Raw genomic sequence first — 12,446 nt, forward strand, 5'->3', positions numbered from 1 at the left:
CTTGACGCATTGTTATATCTATTGTAATCTGTACGATTTTTGTACGCCCGGCGCCTTCAGCTGTTTTTTTTCTTCTTTCTCATCCTCTTCCATTCAGTATCTTACTGCTTCTTTTCAAACGAACAAGACGATCAACCGCGAGAGTCACTTCACATGGGACGGCACTCTGTGTACGATTATATTTACTCTCAGGCCATTGTCAAGCTTCGGGAAGATTGATGATGCATGTGGTTATTATGGGACGGAGCTTCAGTTTTTTTGCATTTATTTATTAGAAAGGGCGAAGGAGCACGACAAAGATGCAACTGTTCGAACATTATACCCCCCGTTCTCGAATAGTATACTTTCGATACTACCTCTGACCCATGGCTCTCTTGACATCATTGTGTGCATCTATTTATGGTGTGTTACCTTAACATGCATGGCAGCTGGGAGAAAACGCACTTCGCCTATCGCACAGCTTGCATGCGTATATGCCGATTGACGAACATCGTTTCGTTACACCGCCCTCAGCTACCCTACATACCCCAGTCTTGAGCTACGCGTAGGGCTACGATATTTCGACGTGCCACAACCTACCACTCGATGTCACCTCCATAGCCACCACCACGACATCAATGATGCTGTTCAAGAAGCCCATTGCGCCCACCTCAAACTACCACTGCAGCTAGAAACTACATAGTGCTGCGAAGGCACAGCAGCGTTACGCCTGACGCACTCATAGTACCTTCTCTCGTTCCAATCATCGTGTCCATACACCAGAATACCATTCGGCCCTCGCCGTTGGCGTGCAGTGTTCTGCGCAAGCCACACGAAGGGCTAGATGCTCTTAGCGCCAGCCTCTAGAAGACAGAAGTGCAGCAGCCGGCGCTCTGGTGCACCTTGGTGTAAAGACCTGAATTGGACAGAAGAGTGCCCGAAAGGTTTCTTGCACATGTGAAAACTACGTAAAGGTGGGATCGCGTAGTTGAAAATGGCCAGGATTGGGAAGGGCTGATAGTAGGTATGTAGCCAGACAGTGTTGTGCACCTATTGCGATGCACGCCGCACTCGGTGGGGTGCATGGTATTGTGTAGGCAATATGGCTAGGGACAGGGTGTGTGTGTGTGGTAGAGAGCTGAAGTTAAGGGCCGATGGTTTGGTTTCGGGATGGACTGGGATGATGTAGGTGGGATTCGGTGAAGAGGCATGAGAGTCTTTTTCGATGGGTATACACATGGTAGAGCAGAACTGTAAAGGTCAATCGAAATAATAATAAAAAGCAAAAAAAAATTCCACGACGAAAACTTGCTCAAGACATGGCAAATCCTCTCATGTCCAAAACAGATGCCGCGAAACAGAGTTAGCCCAGCCCAGCTCCAAGGAAACAGATCTGCACCTAGTTGGACCCCGGTCCCAGGGATCGTCGGTGTTGCCGTCTCGCGTACAAGGCCGGACGAACTAACTAGCATTGTACCTCGCTGGCATCGTGGCATCCCACACGACCCCATGTCACAAACCGCAAAAAGAGGCTTTGACGGGACGAACAGGGACGAACAGGGACGGATTGGGCATGATGGGCTGTTTGACGAATGAGAGGGGAGATGCGACGGGAGACGCGGCACTGGGTAGTTGTCTTGCATATGTATGAGACACGTAGGTCGTTGTGGAGATTAGTTGGACAGCATGACTTGGAGAGGAGTGGTTTACTCAATCAGTGTAGTAAAGGTCGGATTGGCACACAGGTGTCTAGGTTGTTGTTGCTTGGTAGCTCAAACTACGGATTTAATGCCGAAAGGACGGTGCATAGCGGCATGCAAGTCGCATCGTTGACCACGAGGAAAACATGGGCACAAGCCATACGCCATACGCCTTTGACCCACCAGCCAGACTCCCTTCCCAGACCTTTCCTTTTTACTCTCATCTCGGTAGCGACTTGTTCCTATCGTGCACACCCCTGAATGGTCTGGATTTCCTATTTCTCCCAAAGATCGTCACTCGTCTTGCCTATTCCTGTGGTTTGGTCTTGTACCATCAGACATCTGGACTGTGAGGTTTGAAAGTGGCCCACGAGTTTGGAAGCTTAGATGCATCATCAGTAGCTTTGTCAGAGCTCAGCCTTAGCCATCCTTGCCAGCCAAACCCCGCGCTACTACCGCATCTCTCGACGTTAACGACGCACCGTCAGCCGCACCTTATTACGGGACCGACTACAGCTTTCTTCGTGCACCCTACCACTTCTTCTTATTTTCTCACCTCGACATCGGCGTCACGAGTCCTACTTGAACCGGTCAAGAGCGCGCTCCCAAACGGGTATTTGATCAACCATCTTTCACGGCTATTCGGCTTCTCCGCCAGAACGCGCCGACTCTCGAAGCAACTTCAACCTCAATCGCACCTTGTAGCCAGACATGTCCTACTATCCCGGACAGCAATACCACGGCGGCGGTGGCTACGGCGCTCCTCCACCGCCCCAAAATGGCTATGGTGGCCCGCCTCCGCAAGGATACCCACCTACACAGCAAAACTACGGTGCTCCGTGAGTAGAGAATGACGAGTAATGCTTGACAGGTGCTGACGCATACCAGTCCTCCACAGCAATATGGATACCAGAGCCCACAACAACCCTACAACAACAACTACGGCCAACCCACTCCGCCGCCACAACAATATGGATACAGTCAGGTATGAATTTGACATGCCGACAAGCAAACTGTTGCCGGACTACAGGCTGACTTGCACAGGGACCACCACCACCACAGCAGCAACAGCAGCAGCAATACGGCAACTATGGGCCACCGCCTCCGCAACAACCTCCCCGTCCAGGCATGATGCCCACAGCCAACAGCAACCAATGGACACATGGAAACCATAACGCACCCCCACCACCACCCGCCGGCGCCCAAAACTTTGGTCACGGCGCACCCAACGGTTACTCGTTTCAATACTCGGCGTGTAATGGTCGACGGAAAGCGCTGCTTATCGGTATCAACTACTTCGGCCAACGAGGGCAACTTCGTGGCTGCATCAACGACGTGAAGAACATGAGCACGTACCTGAACGAGTTCTTTGGCTACAAGAGGGAGGACATGGTCACTCTGACCGACGACCAGCAGAACCCCATGAGCCAGCCGACCAAAGCGAACATTCTACGAGCCATGCACTGGCTTGTCAAGGACGCAAGGCCAAACGACTCTTTATTCTTCCACTACTCAGGTGCGCTTTCCTCTCCTTATACGATCAAGTCAACATAGCATACTAACTCACTGCAGGACACGGCGGCCAAACCAAAGATCTCGACGGGGATGAAGATGACGGTTACGACGAGGTCATCTACCCAGTTGATTTCCGCACCGCCGGCCACATTGTCGACGACGAGATGCACCGTATCATGGTCCAGCCCCTCCAGCCCGGTGTGCGACTCACCGCCATCTTCGATTCCTGTCATTCCGGCTCCGCCCTCGATCTGCCTTACCTTTACTCCACTCAAGGTGTGCTCAAGGAGCCCAACTTGGCCAAAGAAGCTGGCCAGGGTCTGCTGGGCATTGTGGCGAGCTATGCGCGCGGTGATATTGGCAGCATGATTGGCGGTGCTACAAGTCTGTTTAAGAAGGCGGTCAGTGGCGACGAAGTGTACAAGAAGAACCTGAGAACAAAGACTAGTCCCGCCGACGTAATCATGTGGAGTGGATCCAAGGATACGCAGACTTCGTGAGTCTCTCCCCAACCGAATCTTAGATTTGACATGGGCAATACTGATTATTGAACTACAGGGCCGACGCGAGTATTGGTGGAGAAGCTACGGGAGCCATGTCTTGGGCTTTCATTTCTTCGCTGCGCAAGAACCCGAACCAGAGCTACGTACAACTGCTCAACAGCATCCGTGATGAGCTACAGGGAAAGTATGACCAGAAGCCTCAATTGAGTTGCAGTCATCCATTGAGTCAGTGCCTTTCCCATACCCCACTAGTAACACGAAGAGTGAGCTAATTAAAACAGATACCGACTTGTTGTACGTCATGTAAACGTATCAGTTGCGCAAAGGAAATTCTTGCAAGATGGGGGCTGTGACTCGGGGCCTTGTTTATGGGGACTTTCGCCCGAATGAATGATACCATGGCACATCCCATCCTTGGACAAGGAAGACGTGGTTGGGAGCAAAAATGGATTGTTCATGATCGAGTATAACAACTTCTTTTGTATAGACTTGGTAACGCGATACGATGGCGTTACAATCATTTCCCTCGCAGCCATCGGAAGAGGATGATTCTGGGGTAAAAGGGCTCGTTATTCATTATCATGGGGTATCGAACTTTCTTGTCTATAAAGTTTGTCGATGTGTATCTCCTCTACAGCGCCGTCGCTATATGGTCATTGTAAATCATGATTCATCCCTCCATCCATCACCTTCTATACTTCTCAAGGAGAGTCCAAAGCAGCCCGGAAAGAAAAAAGGGTGCCTCACCTGCCCACGCTCTAAACATCAGCCATCTCCTCATCAACCCAGTCTCTCCAACTCCTCCACTCACCCCACCCCAACCCCACCTTCTTCCCTTGATACCTCACCACTCTCAACGCAACCTTGCTCCAATCCGCCTTCTTACCACTCCACCCTGCCTTCCTCATCAAACTGACCAGCGCCTCTTCCTTGGTCCACCCTTGCTCGCTCGCCACATCAGGCAGATACGTACTCCCATAGCGTCTGCCCTTGTCGTGGAAACTAATCCGCAAACCATGCGTGCCAATTTCCCAATCCATAGCATCATCAACAGGCTCAAAGTCTGTAAGGAGGGTAACGGCGCATTCGAGGGTAGGTAGTTCGCGTGCGGTAATGGGCGAGAAGCGCGTATCGTCAAAGGCGGCAGTCAGCGCGTAGTCGGAAAGGCCCTTGGTGAGGGGTTGCGCTTCAAATGTCCCGATGCAACCTCGTAGTCGCTTGTCGCCGGAACGTGAAACCGTGTTCCATGTTATAAACAATGGATGCTCCTCGTCTTCGTCATCTCCATCAACCAAGTTTGTAGAACTGCTGCTCTGGCTTGTGAGACTGCTTGGTGTCTCGCTGTTCAAGCCGCTGGGCGTCGAACTCGCACTTTGTAGGCTTGAGGAACTTGCTGACGAGGATGGGGAGGCGAGGATACGCGATATAGCGGCGGGTTTATAAGAGCCATCTGCTGGTGCGGACGCAAGTGCGGCTTGATCTGCTTGTTCTGCTTCGGTCTCGTCTTCGAGCTCAGATGTCGTTGTGGGCTCAGAGTTGTACTTCGCCCAGAGGTGTTCGACTTGGGCGAGAGTGAGGGCAGGGCGCTTCTCGAGGCTTGCGACGAGGGTTTCGAAGCAGTATGCGCAGTGCGCTTGTGTAGCCATGGTGGGGAGGTTGGAAGGAGAATGACGTTCGACGGGAGCGAGTGGGTTGGCGTTTCGAGAGTTGAAGGCAAGGTCGGAGAGGACTAGATGGTGGAGAAGGAAAGATTAGCGACGCAACTGTTTGTAATACAAGATGGGAAGTATGACGGCTGAATCCGGGGTGTAGGGCTGCTAGCTGATAGGATCGGGTTGCGGCAGGGCTGTGCAGTAACGTCAGGAACCGGAACGTCTCGGCCGGCTTGCTTCCGCGGCGAAATGTCCAAGAGCGTCGAGAACGTTTGTCGATGTTTGGCAGTCGTCAACGCTCTCGCACCAACTCCAGGAGTCGATGTGATGGCTAGAGGCAGTATTGACAGAGATGTTGAGGTTCCGAGACTAACCCCGCCAGTTCGTCGATTGGTACGTTGGAGAATGGTCATCATCTGAGCAAAGGGCTATGCACAATCTAGAAAGGAAGATGTTATTCATTGTGATAGAGCTAAATGTATACTATCTTCCAAGGTACTGACTGCACTACCTCTCTAAGAGATGCACTGAGAGTTCCGAGGCTCTGATTCAACAGTGGGTATGTAACCCCATCTTCATGCACACGTACCTTACGGGGTAAAAGGTCGTGTGTTTGGTAATGATGGGGATGATTGTTCTTGCCACGATAGATTTTCCTTCAGCAGGTCGAGCATGGAAGAGCTCTGTTGCTGTACACACTAATGGCTGGGTTGAGGTTTGCACCTCGTTGATTTCTCTCACTTACCTCAAGACGTTGCGAACGGTCAAACGGCCTAACACATCACTTGGACAGTCGCGCGCTGGTGGAACCGACCTGACTTTTCGACTTATTTCATTGCCACATTTCATGCCTGCGGTAGGCGTGAAGCCGCGTGCTCCAATCCCTTGAGTTCGAAGCTGTCACATAAAGTCCGAATGCCATTGACGCCGACCAGATGTCTCATAAAGGAATCGAAAACCGCCATCGTCGCTCGCTCGTAATCGTATCGTCCTTTATGCCGAGTCGCGCTTGCCCTCCTTGACCTCCTTCTATATGGTTGTTAGCGGGTCGTGTTCCCGTGTGGTATGGGGTCGTCGGTACGCACCAGAGCGCGCATGGTGCCGTGAAGAGCATGCCTGTGGTTCCTCCTGAACTTGGGGTCGGTTCCCTTGAGCGAGGGGTAACGGTGGGTCTTAGGCTTCTTGATACTGCATTGCCATTGTATCAGCTTCTGTTCTCAACTATGCATCCACAATCGTTCGCGTTGCAGATGAACTATCCGCGGATTGACGGCGCGTGCGATGGAGGAGGGTGATGCGTACCCGTTTCGGTGGTTCTTCTTGGACTGGTTGTGCTGGGACGAGTTCTTGGATTCTGCGCACTTTCGTTAGTATCCTAGCGGTGTTAATCGTGAGCTATTGTAGACGTACTGGCCATGGCGACGGTTGTGGGTGTCGATTTGGCTGTGTGGTATTGTCGAAGAGCTGATGTCGGAACTGGGAACTCGAATTTGCTCTGTGGTGTGTGTAAGCGAGTAGGACCTCGCGCTAGTGCCTTAGCGCGGTTTGCGGGGAGATGTGCAAAGGCATGGCCAGGGGCTTATGCACCATCACCATCACCACATTCAAGATATGTTCAACCCTTTCCAGCAGTACCGGAAAAGCCATCACGGGTCTCTCAAAAGGAGAGATTACGAACTGGCCTTGTTCGACTTTGCACGGCCGTCGCATCGCTTCCCGACATTACTCCTACGCACACCAGAGAGATCGTAATTAGCAGACATACGTCTCGTTTGTAGGTAATATCGGTGAATAGGACATGTGTCCAAACATATTATCGGGATCTTGAGGAATACCTACGTTTGTAGTTCTCATATCCATTTCTGTTTGTCGTTCGTCCCAGCTACCTAACGCTGCCCTTGATCGTGCATCCTTCATTACTATAGTCGTCGATCACACCTTCTCAATCTCATCGTTTCAAGTTCAGACCAGATAAATTGTTATAGAGATAAATGTAGGCATGTGGTCAGCATCACTTTATTTAGGAGTGGTCGTTGAAGCTTTGGTAAAATTGGCTACTCTCTGTGACGGGTTTGGTACGACATCTGGCTCAGGCTGACGAAATGCATGACTCAATGCTTTCCAAATGTCGGGAAAGAGCAGTGCATCGTACAGGATCCAAAAAGTGGTATACACATATCGCGCCTATTGTGAGTGTGGCCGGAACTGCGTCATGACTATTTGCTTTGTCGCTCAACCTACCAACCTCTCAAGTCATGCAAAGCTAGTCACCACTCTTGTGGATCGTTACTTTTCCTTTGGCTACCAGCGGAAAACGTGCGGCACTATTCCATGAATTACGCCTGCTTCCAGGATTTCCCCGCAAACGCGGAAACGTGGCCGTTCACCGGGTGTGCAGCTCGGCCAACGGCGACCTCATCTGATTGGTCACAACCATCAAGCCTCATCCACCCTTACTGATGTAAGAGGAACCATATGCAGCTACAGAGCGGCTGTCACACGAACAATTGTACTATATATTCTGCAGCTCAGACGCCTAGCAAGCGCCGCGTTCGCTACGAAAACGACCATGGCGTATCCGGCGATGAAACCATCGAGTTTGCCAGAGGATAAGATCGAAGTCGTTAATGATACACATGGAAACAATATCGACCCAATCGCCGAGAAGAAGCTACTTCGCAAGTGCGACCTTCGCGTTCTTCCACCTCTGTTTCTTCTATTCCTCTTAGCGTTTCTGGACCGTGTCAACATTGGTACATTGGTTCTATTCTAGTAGTATGTTCACTACGCTAAGGTGGTTTAGGCAATGCGAGGATACAGGGGCTGGTCGAAGACCTCGACATGACAGGTCCGCTGGCTTATCGCTATAATATCGCCTTGTTCATATTCTTCGTTCCCTACATCCTCTTCGAGGTGCCGTCAAACCTAATCTTGAAGAAACTCAAGCCTTCAACATGGCTCAGCTTGATCATGGTACTCTGGGGTGAGTTTCGGATATCATCATACGTTTGCCATGCTGATGAACACCAGGTGTCTCAACCGTCGGGATGGGGCTCGTGAACAACTTCGAGGGCCTGGTAGCCATGCGCATCCTCCTAGGCTTCTTTGAAGCTGGATTGTTTCCCGGTATGTGGCAATGAAGATATGAGTTATCTAGACTAATTTTGAACAGGTTGCGTATACCTCATCTCGATGTACTATAAGCGTTATGAACTCCAGTGGCGCCTCACACTATTCTTTACTGCGAGCATCATCGCTGGTGCATTTGGCGGCGTAAGTATACTCACGTCAACTAATGACTCTTACTTACACCTCTCAGCTCCTCGCATTCGCTATTGCTAAGATGGACGGCATCGCAGGCTACGGAGGGTGGTAAGAACGCCGATCTACCAACTGCATGTGAGACAATCACTGACTATGCACATCAATGCTTCAGGCGATGGATCTTCATTATCGAAGGCATCGTAACTGTTGCGGCTGGTGTCATTACGAAGTTCTGGGTCACGGACTGGCCCGAGGAGGCGAAGTTTCTCAACGACGAAGAGCGAGCCCTTCTCATAGCACGACTCAGCGCCGATACCGGTGATGCTGTGATGAATAGATTGGACAAGAAGGCGGCGAAGAGGATCTTCTCTGACCCTAAAATTTATCTAGGGACCGCTGCATACTTCGGTAAGAAACTTTGCTTCCCTTTCCACTCATGATCACAGGCATTTGCTGACTATACGCTTCCGCGTGTTAGGTATTGTCAACACGGGATACGCAGGGTCGTTCTTCACCCCAACCATCGTCAAAGAACTCGGTTACACTTCCGCCGCGGCCCAAGTACGATCCATACCCATCTTTGTTGTAGCAACCATCACTGCAGTCATAACAGCATGGTTAACCGACCGCCTCCGCCATCGCTACTGGTTCTGCATCTTCGGTCTTGTCGTTGCATCGATCGGTTACATTATGCTCCTCGCGCAAGAAAATCTCTCAGCTGGCGTAAAGTACTTTGCCCTCTTCCTCATCGTACCTGGTGGTTACATTACTCAGCCTATCGTGCTCGTTTGGATGTCAAATCTTGTGTCTGGACACTACAAGCGTTCCGTCAGTTCCGCGATGCAAGTCGGGTTCGGAAACCTGGGAGGTATCGTGGCGAGCAATGTCTTTCTGCAGAGTGAAATGCCAACCTACCGGACGGGATATGGAGTTAGTTTGGGTATGCTGTGGATTTGTGGTGCCGCTTGCACGGCGCTCTTCTTCTTGGTCAAATGGGAGAATGCGAAGAGGGAGAGGGGTGAGAGGGATGGAAGGCTGCAAGAAGTGGATGCTGATAACTTGGGTGATGACCATCCGATGTTTAGGCTCACATCCTGAGTTAAGGGTGTAGGGAGCCTAGTAGAGTTAGGTATCCCGGTACGTAGCAAATAAGCGGACCTAAATAGCAGGCTGACATAAACATTGTTTGCCATTCATAAACATATATCCCAAGTTTCACAGCCATATCCTTATCCCACAATGTTTGTAGCGTGTATGATATTTGGTGTTTCTGTGTCGCTATTGCCAGAGTATTGCGACGGAGGCTACTTCTCGGCCTTCTCCATGCCTGCTACAGAAGGTAACCCACAATGGGAGTGACCATGCTCGTACCAGCGGCTGCTATGCTGTTGTTGGAGATTCTAGCTGTTGGGACTCGCATCGAAACATCCACCGTCAGGGAGCTCCCAGCCGACAGCAAGCATACCTTAACAAAGATGAATATTAGCGATGTGTCAATTTTGGCAATAAGTAAGTCATGCGTACCCAGTACGAGTTGAGTCGTCGAAGCTGACATGTATCTAGTTGCTCTGACGGTTTTGTACGCGTAGTTGTAAGGGACAAAGGCAGAGGCATACGAAATACATACGCATTCCACAGGGCCATGCTCTGCTCCCGAAACCGCTTGTTTCATGATATTTTGGCCCAGCGCCAGGAAGTACGCATTTCCGGCATCACCCAGACAACAATTGAGCTGGAAAACAACGACACCGATTCATTCTCCTTTTGGGCCATAGCTATAGGTACGGAGACGATCGACATTGGCGAACGGCTCATTAGTGAGGCATATATCTCTACACCCTGCTGAATACGTGGACTGATTGGACCGGAAAACTAGGCAACTGGAGCCCTGGAGAGGCGATCGCTCGACAGCCGGGTTATCCAGAACCACCGCCTATCAGTGCTATCTACCGGAAGCTTTTCAAGCTCTTCAAACTTTCTGAACAACTGCGAGACACAAGGTCAAAGAATAAGATCATTAATACTATTGTGAAGCAGTCCTTGTAAGCGATACTCTTGTACGAGATGCATTCCACGCGTAGACTGACTTGGTACATCAATATATAGACTCTACTACCCAAAGTCCACCCACCTTCCACGCTACCCATCGACGGCCCAGGAAACACATGAGGGCAATCCTCGAGGCTTCTTCAAAGTCATTCCTTTGGAGGAGGACGTTATTTTCATGTACAGAATGACCGAGAGCCATGCGATGCGCCGTCTTCTTATAGACATGTGGGCATACAGTCCCGAGTATGCAACCCTGATGCGCGACCCACATGTTAAACAAAGGCTGATGATCCAAATATTGTAGGTACTGTCTCGAGAGAATGAGCAGACCATGCCAGTACCAGTGCGTTGATATTGTTTTCTTCGGCGATCTCTCTCTTAGATTTGCGGAAATGAGAGTCGATGGTGTGGGAAATCTTGGCTGGACTCCTGGTCATATCAATTCACGGCACTACCACGAGCCTCCTGAGCCCGAAGAGGTTGTCAAGAGTATAGAGGTGGATCATCATGAGTGTGCGGATTCAAAGACGAATGTGGACTAAGATGCAAGTGCAGAGATGCAAAAGCATACCAATGGTAACGGAAAGGCTTCATTCGGTGATTGGGAGTGATGATGGTGTTCAGCGAGGATGTGTTCACCGTCTAGTATTAGTATACAGCCTTGTATGATACCAGATACATTTGTTATAGTATCTGCCAGTCTTTCTCAGTCTCCATAGGACTCATCGCCGCGTCGGTCCAATCATCTTCAGATTCATGCCCATCTTCGGTATCGGATTTGACGACTGAAAAGGAATTCAACGCTTCCTGAACCTCATCATTTCTCTTTCTGTCATCTCCTGTCATGCCGAGCTTTTTGTGTAAAGCCTCATGAGCCTCGTCTTGTTCATTCAGGTTGTCCTCTCCAGTGTCATCATCCTGCATTTCCTCACTGAACGTCTGCCTGCGTCTTGTTCGTGTTACTGTAGTCATGGCTTCTAAGAATGCTCCAGCATTGTTGTATTCTCTGGACTCTCCACCCCACCAGTTGCATCGGACGATAAGCTTGATACCATCTCTGTGCAAAAGGATACTGAACTCGCGCGCCGCACTGTAAAGTCTCATCTCATCATCCCAGATATTGAGACACAGCGTTTTGAACCCTGGTAAATACTGTAAAATGTATTTGCTTAGCTCCGAGTATGCTCTTCTGGTTGCAGCGTCGAAAGCATCTTCCTCATAGGGTTGGACTAGAAGGGACAGACGCGAGACATGTTGGCGAGCTGATACACTGATGCTTTCCAGCCACTTATGGGTAGCATATGCCTGATACCGTCCCCGTGGGCAAGGGCCTGTTAAGAAGAGGAAATTCCGACCTTCATACGCTGTCGGCTCTGCATCGTCATGGATCTCATTCCGTCGTTCCTTCTCCTCTTTTGTTGCAGGTCGTAACATGTTGATTGGCCCATGAGGGGCTTGCAGCACCCATAGCTCTCCTTCTCCAGTTTTGAAGATGACGTCGGGGCCCGCGCATTTGTTCCGAGTATATATGTGGCCTGGTTCCCTATCGTCTTGTGGTGGAAGATCGGGTCTGGGACAGCGACAGATGTCTATCTGTGTTGGTCCGACAAAGGTAGTGTTGCTGGGATTCTCGAGATGGGGCCACTCCAATGTGTAGTTGATCGTCGTTATGTCGTGTGGTGTTGACAGATGTGGCATTGGTTGGTTTGGACTTCGGTACATAGCATCGGCTAGACAAGAAGCGTGGAGAAGATATGTGTGGAGATGAAATCCGACATTGTTGA

At 50.4% G+C, this 12,446-nt stretch overlaps 4 protein-coding genes across 4 annotated transcripts; 2 read left to right on the top strand and 2 right to left on the bottom strand.

Annotated features, from left to right (window-relative positions):
- Positions 1-2,390: 2,390 nt before the first annotated feature.
- On the top strand, positions 2,391-4,004 carry ALTATR162_LOCUS2190 (uncharacterized protein; the record flags this gene model as incomplete). The annotated part of the gene is made up of 6 exons (XM_043309792.1): positions 2,391-2,518; positions 2,568-2,664; positions 2,724-3,195; positions 3,252-3,690; positions 3,753-3,922; positions 3,979-4,004. The coding sequence occupies 6 exons, from the start codon at positions 2,391-2,393 to the stop codon at positions 4,002-4,004; spliced, it is 1,332 nt and encodes a 443-aa protein (XP_043165727.1).
- A 451-nt stretch (positions 4,005-4,455) lies between these two features.
- ALTATR162_LOCUS2191 (uncharacterized protein) lies at positions 4,456-5,343 on the bottom strand (the record flags this gene model as incomplete). The annotated part of the gene is made up of 1 exon (XM_043309793.1): positions 4,456-5,343. One exon carries the CDS (start codon positions 5,341-5,343, stop codon positions 4,456-4,458), a length of 888 nt encoding a protein of 295 aa, XP_043165728.1.
- Positions 5,344-7,918: 2,575 nt separating this feature from the next.
- ALTATR162_LOCUS2192 (uncharacterized protein) lies at positions 7,919-9,711 on the top strand (the record flags this gene model as incomplete). Its single annotated transcript, XM_043309794.1, has 7 exons — positions 7,919-8,102; positions 8,153-8,332; positions 8,380-8,475; positions 8,522-8,622; positions 8,669-8,721; positions 8,786-9,021; positions 9,092-9,711. The coding sequence occupies 7 exons, from the start codon at positions 7,919-7,921 to the stop codon at positions 9,709-9,711; spliced, it is 1,470 nt and encodes a 489-aa protein (XP_043165729.1).
- A 1,635-nt stretch (positions 9,712-11,346) lies between these two features.
- ALTATR162_LOCUS2193 (uncharacterized protein) lies at positions 11,347-12,096 on the bottom strand (the record flags this gene model as incomplete). Its single annotated transcript, XM_043309795.1, has 1 exon — positions 11,347-12,096. The coding sequence occupies one exon, from the start codon at positions 12,094-12,096 to the stop codon at positions 11,347-11,349; it is 750 nt and encodes a 249-aa protein (XP_043165730.1).
- Between the last annotated feature and the right edge of the window lie 350 nt (positions 12,097-12,446).

The sequence above is a fragment of the Alternaria atra genome, assembly GCF_907166805.1.
Source record: "Alternaria atra isolate CS162 genome assembly, contig: 21, whole genome shotgun sequence".
NCBI lineage: Eukaryota > Fungi > Ascomycota > Dothideomycetes > Pleosporales > Pleosporaceae > Alternaria > Alternaria atra.